At 36.0% G+C, this 19,651-nt stretch overlaps 2 protein-coding genes across 2 annotated transcripts in view; one reads left to right on the top strand and one right to left on the bottom strand.

Annotated features, from left to right (window-relative positions):
- LOC128217911 (F-box DNA helicase 1-like) overlaps positions 1-7,742 on the bottom strand; it is a 30,954-nt gene extending 23,212 nt beyond the window's left edge. The window contains exons 1-8 of the mRNA XM_052925367.1: positions 6,284-7,742; positions 5,773-5,900; positions 4,659-4,782; positions 3,855-4,048; positions 2,469-2,591; positions 1,952-2,049; positions 622-700; positions 296-385 (exon numbers count right to left, since the gene is read on the bottom strand). Of these exons, the coding sequence (XP_052781327.1) occupies positions 296-385; positions 622-700; positions 1,952-2,049; positions 2,469-2,591; positions 3,855-4,048; positions 4,659-4,782; positions 5,773-5,900; positions 6,284-7,561 (2,114 nt within the window). The 5' untranslated portion in view covers positions 7,562-7,742. The remainder of the gene's footprint in view (positions 1-295; positions 386-621; positions 701-1,951; positions 2,050-2,468; positions 2,592-3,854; positions 4,049-4,658; positions 4,783-5,772; positions 5,901-6,283) is intronic.
- A 194-nt stretch (positions 7,743-7,936) lies between these two features.
- On the top strand, positions 7,937-17,995 carry LOC128217927 (zinc finger protein 771-like). Its single transcript, XM_052925389.1, has 7 exons — positions 7,937-8,065; positions 9,845-10,174; positions 10,852-11,140; positions 12,280-12,487; positions 13,373-13,485; positions 14,647-14,736; positions 15,427-17,995. Exons 1-7 carry the CDS (start codon positions 7,979-7,981, stop codon positions 15,915-15,917), a joined length of 1,608 nt encoding a protein of 535 aa, XP_052781349.1. The 5' UTR covers positions 7,937-7,978; the 3' UTR covers positions 15,918-17,995.
- Positions 17,996-19,651: the final 1,656 nt, after the last annotated feature.

The raw sequence follows: 19,651 nt of genomic DNA, 5'->3' as shown, positions 1-19,651 counted from the left end.
TGTACAAAAACGTTCATGATAAGAAAGAAGAAGTTTTTTTTAGATCATCTTACACAAGGATAATTAGGGATATTCCATAAAAACATAAAACCCATGGAGAGAAGGCATTTTAAAATTATACCACCCCCCTACAGAAGCAAATTGACCCTTTTGGGGTCCAAATTGGTGAAAAAAACAACCACCCATATCCTATGAAAATAATTGCCTTCCCACTATGGGTTTTACTGGAATAGCCCTTAGTAAACAATTCAATTTATCATTTCTATTTTTGGAAAATTCCATTCTTCCAACTAACCGTCTTCCAAACACTCCAAATGCCAATGAATGTCCAGTGCGGCACTCAACATTATGTGGAAATTTGGTTTTTGCATAGTCACGTACAGACCTGAAAAAAACATATAAGTAATTCATCACCTGCCTAATATTGAAGGTACAGAGGTGGTTTCATTAAGAATCCTTGGAAGACTTCGAATAAGAAATGACTTAAGATGTTTTATGAATACCAGCACAGAGACCTATTTCATAAAGAATTCTATGCGTATCTTCAAAAATCTTAAGTCTATATAAAAGTCACAAATGGCAATATTTTTTTTCAAAATAAATGCAAGGTTTATAACTCACTTGTTGTAAACAACCAGCAGAAACTTCTTGTCAGGGCGAAACTGCGTGTAGCGTACAAGTGTGGTTGTCTTTCCCGTACCTAAAAAAAATATGATTATTTTGCATGAAACAAGATTTTTGTTTGATAATTCAACATTCTCTGATTGGTATTAATTACAACAAGGTCTAGATGGTAGATTTTAGACACCACGAAAATAGAAGATTTCACAGGACCTTTGGTACAGATCACGTGAGTTTAACAAAAATGGCAGATGGAGTTGAATATAGATAAAAGTCACATATAGAAATGCAACCTTTAATTTTTTTAAAAACAATATGCCTGATTAAATTGAATAAACATTTACTTTTTACACTTTATGGATGGAACATGAAGCTAAACAAGTTTGGTGAAATTCGGATAAAAACTGTTCAAGTTTGAGAGTAGACAAAGCTAAAATGGCCAATTTTGATAAATTCAGGGGGCCATAACTCTGGAGTGCCTAAAGCGATTAGGCTGGTTATCGAACTTGACCTAGATATTTCACCAACAAACACTTTCATGAAGTTTGGTGGAAATTGGATGAGAAATGTTCAAGTTAGAGAGCGGACAAAGCTAAAATGGACAACTTTGACAAATTCAGGGGGCCATAACTCTAAAGTGCCTAAAGCGATTTGGCTGGTTATTGAACTTGACCGAGATATTTCACCAACAAACACTTTCATGACGTTTGGTGGAAATTGGATGAGAAATGATCAAGTTAGAGAGCGGACAAAGCTAAAATGGCCAATTTTGACAAATTCAGGGGGCCATAACTCTGGAGTGCCTAAAGTGATTTGGCTGGTTATCGTACTTGACCTAGATATTTCACCAACAAACACTTTCATGAAGTTTGGTGGAAATTGGATGAGAAATGTTCAAGTTAGAGAGCGGACAACATTGTGGAGCCGCCCGCCCGCCCGCCATGGGTGTTCCCATAATACGGCCATCGTAAGATGGGCGTATAAAAATTACAACCTATATGCTTTTGGATATTATTTTGCTCATTAAAGAGACTAGACACAAGATGGTACCAAAATTATCAAATACCGTATTTCCTTAAAACAAACATAGAATTGCCAATACGAGCTAGAAAATTGCCGATAATACATCTTGCCAATAATACATATTGTCAATAATGCATTTTGCCGATAATACATCTTGCCGATAATACATAATTTTACATGATTTAAAGAATAAACCCAACAGTCATGTTATTAGACGGAAACCGATATTTTTTCACGTCTGCCTGCTCGTCTGACCACACACCTGCCCTGCATCCTCACTCGTAAAACCCGGTTTTCAGGACTTTACCTGCGAATGCGACAATTTTAATGACTTCATGTGGCCCTGCCTGGTGTTTCACAATCCGCAGTTGTTCATGGGTCAACCGTACACTATCCTGAGCAGCACTGAATAAAAAGGAAGTTGTTAAATGAGAAATATTATTACAGTCCAAACCTGTTATATCGAAGGGACCAGCCAGAATTCTTTCTAAATCTCATATTTGAAAGCCGTTAAAGGGGCACTGCTCTACAATTATTAAAGTCAGGTATATGGTATTATATATGTGTGTATTGTCACTAACCCTTCTCCTAACAGTGTGTACCTAACCATTTTAAACTTTTTAGTTTTGGCACAACATTGATGACAACAAGACTATGACCATACTGACTTCTATTTCAAATACAAACTGTAAACACTAATAAGAAAGGACACATAACTTCAATCTTAATTGTTACTTACTAATCTTTATTTAAGGTACTTATCAATTTAAAAGCTTTGAACTGCTCCATCAGAAAAAAGCAGCAAACAACAGTTTCTGGCCTACCTGTATTTATACAGTGACTGCTGCCCTGCTTTGCTGTCTGCCATGATGGTTTTGAGATCGCCAGCGGAAGAAGATGAAGCATTTTCAAACAGATATAGTGCGTAGAATAGACGATAGTGCATCCTGCAAGAGAAATATAATGGTGTAAACAAGGTGGGTGCAAGACATTCCTGCATACTGGACTTGTGTTTCCGGTCATGTAACCAGTGCTGGAAAAACCCATCTTACACCCCCATGTAAGATGAGTCACAGGCAACAACGCGCCACTTTACTTTATGAAGTTTATTATGGAATTTCAGTGAAGAGCAATCAAACATTATAAGTATGCAATCTTGACTAAAATTAAAAATTAAAAATAAATAATCGTAAAAACGTGATTTTTAGATGAACTATTTGACATCAATTGTGGTTTAAAATTTAACTGAGCTTTATGATATCAGTAAACAACATTGCACATGTTTTTTGGTGAAATGATCAAAAGTGTGTTTTCTACGTCCATTTTTCCACAAATTCGAATTTTTAGATATGCAAGAAAAAATATCAATCATGTTTTTCCGGTCCAGATAAAAAAAACTGACTCTCGGGCATAGCAAGCCTTGTTACCTGCTTACGTGCGTACCCTCCGGTCGGATTTTTCTATCCGTACCGGAAACATATGATGGATACTTCAAAGGTGTAACAACCAAAAGTCTAGATTTGGAGAAGTGACGTCCCATGTGTATTCATTGTTCAGATGCTAAGTGTCAGCTTAAGGTTATCTGGTTAGCGCTGTGGTTAGCGAACTCGCTTCTCACCAAGGCAACCCGAGTTCGATTCCCGGCCTGGGTGCAAGTGAGTTTGGTTTGTGGTCACCAAGCCGGACAAGTGTGTATCCTTCGGGTACCCACATTACAAGACCACACTCTCACATAACACCCTGCCAATGACAGTGATTAATCAAAGTTTGTAACAGCTTGTTTCACAATCGTTATAAAATAAATAAGTTTAAACTATAAGTGTCAGCACTAATATGCGACAACTTCTCCAAACATGGTACCACTTCTTAGTGGTATGACTTCAACTTTAAGTTGATACAATTTTTCTTGTAATTAATAAGATCTATACAACAACGGCCTTTTCTGTGCATAGATGAGAAAACAATCATTTTTCTTGGTGAATCAACGGGTAAAGCAAACCTTCTATGGTAACTCATTAAATCAAATAGTAATTTTTGGCTGTACACGCAAAATAGATATTTACATCAATCTTAAAATTTGTAAATCTTTTACAGATTACTCATGTGTTATAGAATAAGCACATGCTTATGAAATCTTATAAATACCATAACATGGTTCATTACTTAAAATTCTGATTTAATTTAGTTAGTGACATAAAAGCAAGTCTTACCCGTTCCAAACATCTGCCCGTTTAGCCAGCTTGAACGCAAACAGGAAGCAGGCAATACAGTAGAGGCACTCAATGATTTCCATGGCTGTACACTGGGACGTGGGGATGGACAGGCAGCTCATGATCTCCTGGATCTCGTACACGTCAGGGGCCAATATCACCAACAGGGCGATCACGCTCCAAGGGTTGGGGATCTGTCATATACACATATATAAATTGTTCATTTCTAAATTGTTTAGCACGTAAAACAGTGTGACAGAATATTGAGAGTTAAATTTATCAATATTATATTTCATTGTATTTTCTCTACCCATATAGGATCATTTCAAAAATAACAGCCTCCATTACAGTACTCTGTTTGATGCAGTTCATTCTTTTTTTTTATTTGACAAAAAGATTTGAAAGCCAGTGATCGACTAAAACCACCAACACTCATACATCTTTTACTTTGCCTCTCTTTCTTTTTCTTCTTCCTTCTTTTCTCATACTTTATTTTTTTCTACTTTAATACAGTTGATTAATTTAGAATATTTATATTTTTTTAATATAGGTTATTGCATTTAAAGTCTCTCATTCAATCACCTGTATTTAAAACATTATTTAATATGAGCTTGTATATAAATATTACTAATATCTGCCTCAAATGCCAATGGTAATTTATCATAACAGGGAAAGGAACTCAATCAGTTTAATTCTACTGTTCCAATCCTGAAATTTGATTAAGCTATTTGTACTGAAATGTTGATTAATTTTGCTCAACAAGTTATGTTTAAAATTTATAAAAGATAAAGGGTATTGTTTAACCTTATGTATGACACAGTCCGGCAGCCTCTCCTCCAAGAGTTGAGAAGCCAGCTTGTATTTACTATGACGACTCAGACACTCTCTCATGTTTCCTGCTGTTACTGGCTTGAAATCACGCATGTACCTGGGAATGGAAAGTTTTAAACTGATTTATTTTGCAACGATTGTGAAACAAATTGCTACAAAATTATATTAATCACTCTCATTGGCATGATGTTACGCAAGAGTGTGGTCTTGTGTTGTGGGGGGAAACCAGAGAACCCGGAGAAAACCCATTTGTCCGGCTTGATGACCACAAACCAAACTCACATGCGCACAGAATGAATAGAAAATGAGCTGTAAAGAACAAAAAATACAGAGGATATTTGTTGAATACCTGAGTGTAAGATCAAAATTTATTCAATCATTTATCACAGAAAGCAATATGTAGTATTTTCTGTGATCACAAGAGAAATAAATTTTAATTTTATTACAATTTTTTTTTAATTTTTACAAATTTCTGTTTCTTTAATTCTAAAATTATTAAAAAAGGTCAACTGAATTGCAATCCTATTGGAAAAATTGCAAGCTATAAATTATAAACAACACTGTTTTGTCATTTTGGTGACATCATTTTGCTGATACAATTTAAACATTTTCATCCAGTCATTTAAAACACTTTTAACCTGGCAAAGTGAACGCTACTTTACTTTTGTTAATCAAAACGGAAACATAATATATGAAATGGGTGAAAATATCAAATTGATAAAATAATAGCAGTGAAAATAACATGCTGTTTCTCGGAAGGCATTAAAGAAACATCTTTACTATTCATACAGATAAACTTGAATATCCTTAGTTATAAATTATAATTGATTCAAATATTTTTATAAGTTGCAGGACTAGCCAAGAGGACGTGGTGAATTTAGATTAAAAAAATATGTATTTATTTCATATTTTGCAATGGTATTTCACATCAGTTCTTAACAAATGGTTGAGGCATGCTATTTGCTGCTTAAGAACAGTATAAAACTTTAAAACCATATATTTGGATTCTGATAAATAACTTATTGTAAATATTTAACAAAAATCATTGAAAGATCTCAAAAGATTAAATAATGATAAAATTTTATGCCTGACAAGTGCAGCCAGATACTTGGACGGGAATGTCATGTGGTGTTTAGACATGATTTGCTGTAGCCGTTGACGACTGTCGCCATGATTACGCTTCAGTTGGCTGTAGAGCTTCTTCCAGGGAACAAACTAAAAACATAAATCATGAAGTGATTAAAACAGCACAGAGAAAATCAACATTATTTTTGCTCAATTATAAAGAGAGCTAAAAGCTAATCATATGAATCTGACTCATGAGTCAGAAAAAGGTACTGTGTCCTTTTTAAAAAGAGAAAGTATCTCTGGCGGGGTTTGAACCCACAACCTCTTGGAAGAGAGGCGGACAACTATACATTTGTACCACTAGACAACTCTCACACTCAAGTTTATTTACAAGGCCAAAGTGTCAAGTTCCTTGAGTCTTGCACAATAATTCAAACTGTTTTGTTTTATTTCAATGAAACTTTGTTAAGATATTTTACTCATTTATTTCATTTATCTTTTATCTTTATTATTTATAAAGTTATAAATACCTTTTCATTGCCAATTATTGAGTTCCACTGAGAACAGACGCGGTTACTGTTGAGGGACAAGTCTAGCATTGGCAACTGACAAAATATGTTCTCCAGCACTTCTGGTGGAAGACGTTCAAAGTAATTGACTTTCTCAGAGTTCTCTCTTGGATATGAGCCTGTTCCTAAAAGACCGTACTTGTCTGATTTAGTTGCTTTAGAAACTGGAATTGGTGGCTTTGGACTGTCAGCAAAATCCTCCATATCGGAGTTAAACACAGCATTCATATCAAAACTGTCATTTTCAAAATACTTTGCAGCTTCAGTTTTAAGATTGCTTAATTCATTCTTTGAAATGAATGGCAATGTGCTGGGTTTCTGACTTATACTTTTCCGCTTCATAGGTCCTTTTTGGGGTACATTTTTATCAACAGTCTTTTGGGCTTCAAACAGTCTTTTAACAACTACATTGTTTGCAACTGTGGACCTCTGACTGTTGGTCCGTGAGCCTTGCGAAGAAGCTGGACTGCTGGAAGGGCTACTGTCGCTGATGTAGATACATGCAGTAGAGTCATCATCTGAACCCTGCTTCTTAATTGGCGAAAACATCACAGATCTCCCCGTGTATAAAGCACTGATGTCATCATCATCATCATCATCATCTTTTTGTTCAGCAGTAGTAGCAGATACCTTCTCATTTTTAGTGTCTAATTCAACTTTTTCTTCTTTGATACCATTGCTTCTGTGAGTCTTATCTGGTGTACTAGGTTTTAAAGAAATAAAATTCATAATACTTCCCTGATTTAGAATCTGCTTTATTTTCTTTTGTGGTTTTCGAGGTGAACTGGAATTTGAATGAGATGTATTTGCTGGTGAAGCATTGTTCTGTCTGGAATAATTGTCAATTCTATACATGTTACTGGCAGAAACAAAACCATGGGCTTGTGAGGCCGGCATAAATCCTGGACATGCAGCATTATGATTTAATTGTACATCATCATTCCCAGTGTCTATTTTCCTTCTCTTGTTTCTTACAACTGGATAAAGCCCTCTGTTAACATCTGTTCTCTCTGTATTTCTTGTAAGGTCCTGCGGCTCAGCAAGGGATGCATTTCCAACCTCATCACACGTAACGATGCCCATATGCAAACGCTTTCTCCTTTGATTTAGGCTTACTTCAACATTATTGCAAACAATGTTTGATTGACTTTCTTTGTTTTGATCAGAAGATGCAACTTCCACCTCACATTTCACCTGTATTTGATTACATTGAACATCCTGGTTAAATTTGTCGCACATTTTCGCGACACCTTTTAGAAAAAAGCTTTCGCAGAATCAAATACAAGTTTGGGTCTCATATGTACCCAACAGGACATGTCAGAAGCTATCTCAAAACTGGATTTCCGACTAATTTTCAATGTAATCGTGGAGCAAAGCGCTACTGAAATCTACTTTCCTTTCCCGTAGAAAATTGTAAACACAGCCGCTTACAATGCTGCGAGGTAAATATTAATACAATATTGATCACGTAACAATAATTTGCAGAAATGGAAGCGTTTACTCTGTTGCTATTTCTGATTCATTGTTTGAAAATTTTAACGCAGATTAGTTTGGCTTGTTACAATTAAATATTGCTGTTTTTATTTTTTTGTTCTCTAAAGACGGTAGCGGCCCAAAATGAAATTCTGAAAACATAACGTTTACTAGATTTGTAAAATGAGCTCTAAAGGTCATTTCTTGACCGTTTCTGAAATTGCAGAGGGTAGCAAACTTACATCAGTCTTGACTGAATTTCAATTGCAGGTCAGTTAAACTACAATATTGCCAGTGGGTGTCAAAAAGAAATTTTAATTTTTGTACAGAAATACTGTAATAACAGGCTCAGTTATGCACCAGTCAATTGTAACCACGCCCCCCCCCCCCCCCCCCAGGTCCGGGGGGATATACTGGAGATAGCTGGGGAAACGGGCAGTGTAGAATGCGGTGGTTTTGTCTTTGCTTTAAATATAGGGGGGAATGGGCCTTACCTAGGGTGCGGGGGGATTTGGCAGTGATTTTACCATCTGTTCGTTCCCGCAGGGTGAGGATTTTAGCTGGGGTTGGCTCGACCGAAAGTCAAAGTCCCTGCTGTTCCCCGGACCTTGGGTGGGGGGGGAGGGGCGTGGTTACAATTGACTAGTGCATTAGCCTTACCAAAATTATGCACGTTTATTGAACATTTCAACATTCAGCCATTAGTATGCTCCAGTTCCCAATAATCTGTCTATATAAATATAAAGGGGTGTTGGCTTATTTATTCATGCACTCGGCCAAGGTCCATTCAAACTGTGCTCCGATAAGATTGTGAGTCATTTTAGGTTTTAGAGCATAGTGCACTGACATCATGTAACCCTTGTTAGAGCTATCCTTGTTCATTAAGTGTTTAGCATCGTCAAACAGGACCCTCAAGTAATGTCCCTCCTGGAAGACAATTGGTATTTTTCTTAGTGGTGTGGCCGGAAATCGAACCTCAGCAGCAACCACCTGGATTGACAGTCTGTGTGTTATCACTAGCTCTCGGATCTGCCACAAAACTTTAAAGATGCTTGCTTTTTATATGAACTAATCTAAAGGCAGCTTAGTCTCATATTTAAAAAAAAAATGTTCAAACCTCAGACTCAGTAATACAAATTCAGGATTAGGCTGATTAAATGACTCAGCTCAGACCGGTTACGTGTCAAATACTTCAATCAGTTAGAATATACATCTTTAAATAGAGGAGGTACAATGTAGATTACATGAGGTAGGCACTCGTGAGTGGGTGTTATAATTTTCAACCAGGGTAAAGGCGTGCCATATAAGCAGTTGGCTTTCTCCTCAACCCTTTATTTGTATATATGGATGTTTGTTTATACATGTATAGTATGTGTTACAAAATAAATACAGTTTAAACAAATCTTTCACCATTCTATCAGTGAATGCATGGTAATACTGGACAAGTACCTGTGTCTGCGAAAAAAAAGTGTTTAAACAAATCCTTCACCTTTGAGTCAGGTAATTTGACTGTGACTTGGCATATATCGATGTAAAAAAATCCCCTTTAATAAAAAAAATCAGAAATGACTGCTTTGGTATGTTCCCTTGGGAGTTCTGATTCATTGTTTGAATATATATATATGTTAACAGCAATTAGTTTGGCTAACAACCCAATATTGTTGTTTTTATATTTTTTGCTATCTTAATGCAGTGCTAAAAAATAAATTCTGAAAAAATACTACCGCAAATGTAAAATAAGCTCCAAAGGACATTTCTACATTTTTGTAAAAAAATTGTTTGTTGGTAGTCTGACATACTTATGTGCAAAAACTGTTTGTGTCTATCGCTGGGTACATGTCACATTGTGATTTCACAACAAACAGTACCTAAGTCCTATTTTTTGAGTATTACAATCAAAGTAAACAATTGTTTTTTTTCTTTCCCAAGTTTTGAATAATTAGACAAACTTGCCAGTTTAACTGAAAACATTGATAAACTGCAGAGAGCAAAAGAAATTCTTGAAAATACTAACCAGAGAAATATTGATTTTTTTTCTTTTCTTTCCAGGTTTTGAGTTTAGAGGAACTTGCTGGTCGGATTGCAGACATTGATAAACGGAGAGCAAGAGAAATTCTTGAAAATGCTGTTCAAAGAATTATTGAATTGTTGACAGTTGAGAAACCATTTGCTGTGAGTGAAAAAGCAAGTATTGGACAGATTGATTCAATCGTAGAGTTGGCAAATGAAAACACTGAGACAGACAGTCCAATTATTCTAGTCAATGAACTGGAAACTAGTGAATCAACTGCTTCAAACCAAGAAGATATTGTGGCATGGGAAGAACCTCTAACACAGGATCAGGACAAAATAGTATCTGTTAACCCAGAACAGAACAGTGTGAGAGATTCTTAATCAATCTTAAATCAACTAAAATCATGATTAATAAGTTACTCATAGTTACTTAAAGTTTTCAAATTCAAAACTTGACTACCAGTAGTTTAATTTTTTTTTTAATTCATAAACAGATTAGGTGTTTTTTAAAAAATAGTTTAATATTGTAGTTATTTTATTATTTTACATATTTTAATACAGTTGAACCCTATTGGCTCGAACTCCCTTGGCTCAAATTCCTCATTGCTCGAACTAGATTTAAAGGACAATTTCCTTTTCCTTTATCCAGCTTGGCTCGAGCTTTCTGAGGCTCGAGGTATTTTTGTCGGTCCCTGGTCGTTCGAGCCAACGGGGTTTGACTGTTTTTAAAAAATAAACAATTTTTGGGTCATATTTTTTTTTTATTTCAACTGTATCAGTCATTGAAAATAGACTTTTGGATAAAGAACCCGAATTCTTATACTATTGCTTGACATCAACTTTTTTTAGTATTCCCTGCTGTATACAATTCTGAATTTTAGATAGCCCATATGACATTTTACCAGTATTATAAGGGCTTGCAGGCTTGTGTTAATTTCGACCACTGCTGTAATGCAACTTGTAAAACACATTTTTTTGCTGTAACATTTTTTGCAATAGCTTTTTTTCTAAGTCAATCAGTAATAAATTCTATAATGTTTCAGGCCGCTATCTCTGACGTAGCATTCAGCACAACCCCAAACCTGAGAACTGCAAAACCGCATGGCCTTGTCTTCACCATGGTAACCAGAGGTTCCAAACAGCCTAAACAAAAGACAGGGAACCAATCAGACGAAAACATGGAACCAACTATTCTTGGCCCAGTGAGGAAAAGGGGGCGTGGCAGACCTACAAAGGGAACAATTCCGCCCCCTGTGGTCAATGATCAGGGACAGAATGTATATCGATGTGAAACATGTAAGGCAGAGGTCAAGACATACCATGCTTTACTTGGTGAGTAGTGTTTGAGGGCTGTTTCAAATTTGAACCCTTACCTTTAAAGATACACCTTTTTACTCCACTATTCACAGTCTCATAGATACGCCTTTTTACTCCTCTATTCACAGTCTCATAGATACGCCTTTTACTCCTCTATTGAAATTCATAGCCTCATAGATACGCCTTTTACTTCTCTATTCATAACCTCATAGATACGCCTTTTTACTCCTCTATTCATAGTCTCATAGATACGCTTTTGTACTTCTCTATTCACAGTCTCATAGATACGCCTTTTTACTCCTCTATTCATAGCCTCATAGATACGCCTTTTTACTTCTCTATTCATAGCCTCATAGATACACCTTTTTGCTTCTCTATTCATAGCCTCATAGATACACCTTTTTAGTCCTCTATTCATAGCCTCATAGATTCACCTTTTTGCTTCTCTATTCATAGCCTCATAGATACACCTTTTTAGTCCTCTATTCATAGCCTCATAGATACACCTTTTTAGTCCTCTATTCACAGTCTCATAGATACGCCTTTTACTCCTCTATTGAAATTCATAGCCTCATAGATATGCCTTTTACTTCTCTATTCATAACCTCATAGATACGCCTTTTTACTCCTCTATTCATAGTCTCATAGATACGCTTTTGTACTTCTCTATTCACAGTCTCATAGATACGCCTTTTTACTCCTCTACTCATAGCCTCATAGATATGCCTTTTTACTTCTCTATTCATAGCCTCATAGATACACCTTTTTGCTTCTCTATTCATAGCCTCATAGATACACCTTTTTAGTCCTCTATTCATAGCCTCATAGATACACCTTTTTACTTCTCTATTCATAGCCTCATAGATACACCTTTTTAGTCCTCTATTCATAGCCTCATAGATACACCTTTTTAGTCGTCTATTCATAGCCTCATAGATACACCTTTTTAGTCCTCTATTCATAGCCTCATAGATACACCTTTTTAGTCCTCTATTCATAGCCTTATAGATACTTTATTCAACATTTTTGACCAAATTGATGAATGAAGTTTGGATAATGACCAAATTTGATACTTAGTTTAGAATCACATATTTGTATACAGTAAATGATTTCTTATTTTGTTCTTTTCACTATAATTGCTATCATTATTAAAGTACACATGCGACGTCATTCCGGACAGCGGCCATTTACGTGTGATATTTGTGGGAAAGCATTCACAACCAAGGGAAACATGCAGGCCCACGTTGCATGTGCTCACACAGACGAGAAACCGTGGACGTGCCCAACGTGCGGGAAGGCTTTTAAGGAGAAAAAGAGTCTAAAGATACATGAGAGAATTCACACTGGGGAAAAGCCATACAGGTGAGTTCAGTGTCAATTTTTACCATGTCTGCTTTTTGAAGAAAATCAGTTAAGGTATTGTGATAGCTTTGGTGTTGCCACTGTCGCCTTTGTGTGAAAACACGAACATTGACCATAACTCAGAAAAAGTTATATGTATAGCAAGTCTCATAACTCTGACTTAAGTTATCAGTGAATTATGTCCCTTTTTAAAAAAGAAAGAGCAAAAATTTACCTTTGGCCATATATCTAAGCATGCTCAAGATTTTCATATGAAACTTATGCATATTTATACAAGTAACAAACTGTAATACTTGTTATACCACCTTTTTAAAAAACAACAACAACAACTGACAAGTGTTTGGTGCAGGGCTCTTGTTTAAGTTTGCTACAAATTTGTATAACTGTTTGAATTTATATAATCCAGACAAATGTGATTGTTTTTATGCCATTTTGTGAAGCAATTTTACCAGCCATGTTGGTTAGACATAATGGACATTTCATTGCTATTTTCTTCCCTTTTTTATGTACATGTACTGACATTGTTCAAAGGTCAATGTCACATTTGGGGGGCATTCGTCACATACTGCGGTAGCTCTTGTTTCTTGCTGTTTTTGAAAAAAGGTCATAACCACTGTTAAACTCGCAAACATAATCATATGAAATTTGGTACTTACTGTTTACAACAACAGTGTTCCTATATATATATATATATATATATATATATATTATAAATATATATTTATATATTATACTACCCTATAGCATGTAGGTAATATAACTCTGGCAAAAGTATGTAATCAGTTATGCGCCTTGTTTAACTGAGAAAAACAGTTGGTATCTTTCTGTTTCCTGCTTATTCCTGTGGTTCAGCCTTGTTGTAATTATGTATTTATTGTTTTTCAGCTGCTCCGAGTGTCACCAGGCTTTCACCCAGCTGGGGGCTCTAAAGGAACACATGTTGATCCACGCTGGCCTCAAGCCCCACCTTTGTGACCTATGTGGCCAGGAATTCAGGTGTAAGTAATCAGGCCCGATTTCTTTAAAGTTCATTAGCATAACAAACTTAAGTAGCTCATTTCATGAAGCCAAATGTCTTTCTTAATCTTAATCTTACTAAATAATCCTGATTATCATGAATATAATTTTCTTTTAAAATGAAAAAAAAAATCAGAATGTATATATAACACCAAAATAAAAATAGTGAGCTTAGCCTTATTCTGTTATTAGGGACTTAAGATATTTTAATAACAGGTAGTTTATTCAATGTTGTTATGTGTCCAGTTGCATGAACCTGTCCAGTTAACGCTACATTTCTTTTATTGAGCAATACAGAAACCAAAATCTAAAAAAAATAAGATCAGGAAAGCAGTAAAGATATCAAATTGGTATTTTCACTGCAGTGAAAATAACAGTAGTGAAAAAAACAGGATATTTTACTAAAAGGCATAATAAAGTGTAATTTTAAGAGAATTATTATTTGTTTCAGTGTAAGATCACAATATATTTTCTTGTGTTCATCAAATGCTATATTTCACGAGTGGCACAGGCACAAGTGCAATATTTACTGATGGCTTTCATGAGGTAAAATATATTGCTATCTTACACTGAAGCGAACAATTTTTAAGGATATTAAATGACAGTTTAATGTGTGTGTATTTTTGGAAAAGCACACTCAACTGTGTGAAAATGTAACGTCATTTTGGAAATGACGTCATTGAATTTGTGTCCTACATGTAGCCCTGCCCACACTGATGTTTGATTTGGTATTGTGAGAGTGTGCTTAATGCACCAGTCAATGGTAACCACGGTAACCTTCCAGGTAGCCCCGCAGTGCCGGGTGAATGCTGTGGTTTTGTCTTCGCGCCATACATAGCGGGGAATGGGCCTTACATAGAGTCCCTCGGGTGCGGGGGCATTTGGCAGGGTTTTTACCAGCAGTTCATCCCCACAGGGCGGGGATTTTGCCCAGGTTTGGCTAGAACGAAAGTCAAAGTCCCTGTTATTCTCCGGACGTGGGGAGGGGGGGGGGCTTGGTTACAATTGACTGGTGCATAAGTTTGAAAACAGTGAAATATACCAAAATGAAATAGTGGAATATCATTTTTATTTCATTGATAAATCTCTGTAAAGCACCGAAAAACATATACTAAATTAAGTATGTCTATTTGTCTTTACAGCTCGAACCAATCTCAATGAACACAAAAAGCGACATCTCACTCAAAAACTACTTCACTGTCGATCTTGTGACAACACCTTTTATAACAGAGGTAAGTACATTCACGCAACAGCCTTGTGCTAAATTGTGTTAGCAACGGTTTTAGAAATCGTACAAAAGTACAAAAACAATATTTGAACATATATCAACATTTGTTAAAAGATTCCAGATGTTAGTATCTTAGTTTAACACTCCTGATGATTTCACACACTTAATATCGTAAATACCCCATATATTAAACATAAACCAAGGTTGGACAACTCCGACTGTTTAAGACAATTGATACATGGAATTTAGAAATGCTTCTGTGTTCTGGGGGCATATATTGATGGGTTAAAACGGAGCAATTTCATGTGTAGTTAACGCTTGATAATTACCATAGAACAAAAGTGTTCGAGTGACCCAAATAGTGTAGTTTCAAAACATTATTAATTGATAAAGTTTTAATATCTCAAATGGACATCTCAACAGCCTCATTGGTGTTGTTAGTGAAGACTATACAAAGCACAAAGATTCGAATCCTTACAAGTTTTTAATTCATTCTGAAAAAAATGTTTGGACTTTCTGAGCCAGATTTGATTTATGCATTATGGAGTTGATAAGTTCTTAGAATGTCTATTTCTCAATACTTTTATACAAAGTATACTTATTTTTTAACAGAAAAAAGAAAGAAAGCAACTGTTCATTTAAATATATTGTGGGTATTCATCCATAACTATTTGAACTTTTTTATATCCTTCAGCTTCCCTCCAGAGACATGAAGCAATGCACATCAAGGCCGAATACTCTTGTGACCTGTGCGGAGATGCATTTACACAGCCTGATGATCTTCAAAACCACTTGTTAACTGTTCACACAACCGTAGCCCAACCCCTAGTGTGCGAAAACTGTAACTTTGTGTTCGAGGACCAATCAGAATGGGCAGAGCATAGACAATTGCACGAAAATGACTCAGGGGCACTGGGAGGGACCCCGGTCCAGGTTGAGGGTGGGGATACAGTGTACCTCACCTCGGGAGAGGGGCTGCATACTTCTGGGGGTGGTGATCAGGTCTTGCTTGTTGAGGAGGGGGTTGGGATAGGAGGCGGGGGTTATGATGCCCTTCACTCAGTTCTGGTATCAGCTGCCATGAGTGTTGACACGCTGGGGGAAGGTGGTACACAGTTTGTTCATGTGCTTTGTGTGGACCCAGAAACTGCACAAATCTCTAACACTGATCAGACACTTATTTAAAACTAAACAATTCTGGTGCAAATTTGTACATTTATTTGGTCAATACAGTTTGTCCATATATTTTGAAAACTGCACGGAGCAATAACACAGACCCTAATAAATGATCAAACTTGCCATAAATATATTGGCAAGCTAGTATAAAATTGTTGGTTATTTAGACGAAGATACTTCACAGATCTTAAGAACATACATATTTGACCCTAAAATATGTTTAAGGCTAGAATGGGTCTTAGTTGTTAGTTTGAAACAAGATATTGCACAGATCTCAAACACAGACTGGACACTTAATTCATAACTTGCTAGGGGTGAATATCTCAAAATATCTTAAATACAAAGGGTTTAAACCTTCAATGCAATTAAGCTGAAAAATCTTATTAAAACCCGAATTCACAGATCGGAATGAAAATGACTGCGAATATAGTTTTTATTTTGCTAAAAAAGTGCAATACTGCCAATAGTGGGAGTAGGCTTAAAGTAATCGTGTAACTAGTTGCTGGGAGCATGATGTTTGTTGGTCCCCGCTGAAAATATTAGCAGCTTTAGAGAGTTTAAGACTGTTAAAGAAATCTGACCCATATATGTGGCCGTCTTAGCACAGGACACGGTTGGTTGTAGTCTTCACAACGTGTAGACCACTAGCACAGCTTACATGTAGCTGTATCAGCCATAAATTAGGGCGATGTCATCGGCGTTGGGCAAACACATTAATATTGGCCTTGACTCAAAACAAGATCAATATATGCAAACCGAATATAGTAGATGTGTTGCCAAAAACTTATTTATATTATTACCATAGCAACTCATACTTCTGGCTTTAATACAAGTTTATTGAGACATGTCCCTTCTTCGACTTCGTGGTTACCAGCGTTGGTGTTCACTTCGTGCTGCTCTTGTCCTTTTTTAGCTCGACTATTCGAAGAATAAGGAGGGCTATACTGCTTGCCCCAGCGTTGGCGTCTAGTTAAAGTTTTAGGGAAAGTTGGGATTTTTACTTTTAAGTCCAATACCATTCATTCAATTGACTTAATACTTCACAGGGCCATCACATAATGAGGTAAGATAACTCCATATAATCCTTTATACAAATTATGGCCCGATTGACCATGGAACTTAGGTTGAAGTTTAAGGGGAGGTTGGGATATTTATTAATAACTTCTATACCCTTCTTTCAATTGACTTAATACTTCACACAGTTGTTCAGGACCATCACCCAATGAGGTAACATAACTCCATATTATCCTAATACAAGTTATGGCCCCTGATTGACGTAGGTTAAAGTTTTAGGGCAAGTTGGGATTTTAATAAAAAACTTCTATACCCTTCATTCCATGCACTTATTATCTTGAATGATTATTTTTTATTTTGATTATTTTTGAAAGGCACATTTTTATATTCTTAACCACATTTTCATAAAGGGAATACAAGTTATTTGAATGACTTGCGTCATTGCTCCGTCAGGCTGGTGATAGGGCAGCGTCAAAGTCACATTATGTATGAATAATTTTAGCTAGGTTTGACATAAAGAGACCAAACTTGGTATATACGAAGCAGTTATGGAGATCTTTTATGGGAATGCGTTTTATGCCCCTAGCTAGGATCAAGGTCAAGGTTACTATTGACAGAAAAAGGGTTGGTATTGAATAACTTAAGTAAGGGTATACATATTGTGACCAAACTTGGTATATAGGAAGAGTTTAAATATACCTTTCCTAAGATTGTGTTTTTGGCCCCGAGAGTTATGGTCTAAGTGAAAGTCACTGTTGCTAAAAACAGAATTATGGTTAGTACTGAATAACTCAAGTTAGGGTTGACATAGTGAGACTAAACTTGGTATATAGGACAAGTTTATGCAGAGCTTTCATGGATTACCTTTTGGCCCCCTAGGGTCAAGGTCACTGTTACTAAAACTGAATCTCTTCTGCTAATCATTAAAAGCCTGGTTTTGTCACATCGCGATTCTTGGTCACTTTTTAGATAGATTATTGTACTGCTTTTGACAGGCACATATTACATCGTTATTGTATTCACTTCTAAGTCTAAGCGGCGTAGTCGAGCGCGCTCTCTTACGACAGCTCTTGTTAACTGGTATACTCTTTTATCAACAGGCATTTTCATATTGTTTCATAATGTTGAATGCAACGTTTATCATTATGCAATAAAGTTTCATTTTAAAACCGTGGTCAACTGTATAATCATTTTACGCCACAGAATTAACACATCATATATTATAAATGAAGTCTGAGTAAACATTTTATTAATGCTATACAACAAGCAGCAGGTGACAAGGCTGACATAAAGCGTTAAAAAAGTATCAAACATGAGATGGTATTGCTGTAATGATTGAGTACCTGGTACTAAAATTGTACGATGGTAACCGCTAAACGAATGTAAGCACTGTTAGTGTTGAAGGGCTTGAGCGACGAATCCTTCTGTTGGTTACTCGCTTTCCTGCAAAACTCACTCACTCACTCGCTCACCCATTTACTCACTCGCTCACCATTAAGCTTATTTTACTGCTAGAGCAGTACAGAAGACCTGCCAGGAGTTTTTCAGTTTATAGCAGTTTTTCATTTCATATCCGTGTTTTATAAGTGTGTTAACTGTTAATACACGCAAAATATTACGCACTCTTACTTCTATCTAAACATGAACTGTTTATGTAAATCAAACATCATTCCAGGTATGTTTCATAAACTGATTTTCATTGAAATTTGGAACATTGTATTATAAATTTCAACTCCACATGGACTCAGTTGAATTTTTGTGGTCTGTTACAAGAGTCTTGTGCATTTACATACAGCTTTTACGGTCATGGATAAAGACCTACTAAATCAAATCACTTTTAGCTTGTCAATTTTAACATGTAAACCATTAACGATCTAACTATGTTAAATGAACTGGTACAGTGCACTTGTACGGTAATGTGCATCGCATTTTTATAGATAAAAGTGTATTCATTAAGAAGATCACTTTCAAACATGTATTTTACGCTCCACACTGCATGTACGTAATGATAAAAACAGTAAATCAATAAATCGTATACTGAGTTAATAACACTTTACTAAATGTGTCATTTATGACATGCTTATCATTTTTCAACATCTATTTTCGAGTAATGTTGGTACACTAGTCTGAACGGCAGTCTGTTATGAAGAAAAGTCTTGTAATGTTTCAACAGACGCACTAATTGAAATGTTCATGTATATTTTAGCCTTAATATAATTAGGTCAGATTTACAGCATCCGGAGACAAATTCTATTATATTATGATTAACGAAGTTTAGAGTTGGAACTCAAAAAGTTTATCAGAATCTCCACCGATAAACACTCGCTTTGTACGTTTATCAAGACCTACTGCCCTAGGGGAAAAGTCCAGACGTTGTGGTAAAACACTCTGGATGTCCCCGTTTTTCTTCACCCTAAACACATCCTTGCTTACAGAGCTACAGACGAGGACTGAACCATCAGTGTCCATACATAGACCCCATGGATAATTCAGCTTGTCTGACTTCACAAGTAACTTTACATCGCCGTTACTTTTGATTTCTGTTATTGAATGTTTGTTATTGCATGAAACGTACATCGAACCAGTTTCGGGATCTTGAGTTGACCACTGTGGATTTGTAACAAACTGTTCTCCATTCTCTGTGGTTTCCTTACTCAAGTCATTGTTGATAACCCTGGTTTGTTTTCCATCTTCATCTACTTCGATAGTTTTGGCAGGAGAGACACACT

This window comes from Mya arenaria, chromosome 14 (genome assembly GCF_026914265.1).
Source record: "Mya arenaria isolate MELC-2E11 chromosome 14, ASM2691426v1".
Classification (NCBI taxonomy): Eukaryota; Metazoa; Mollusca; class Bivalvia; order Myida; family Myidae; genus Mya; species Mya arenaria.
This window is presented reverse-complemented; position numbering and strand designations above follow the sequence as displayed.

Coding starts and splice junctions, on each gene's coding strand:
- LOC128217927 (XM_052925389.1), top strand. CDS start 7,979: ATGAGCTCTAAAGGTCATTTCTTGACCGTTTCTGAAATTGCAGAGGGT. Junction 10,175..10,851: donor TTAACCCAGAACAGAACAGT/GTGAGAGATTCT, acceptor ATAATGTTTCAG/GCCGCTATCTCTGACGTAGC. Junction 14,737..15,426: donor CAACACCTTTTATAACAGAG/GTAAGTACATTC, acceptor TATATCCTTCAG/CTTCCCTCCAGAGACATGAA.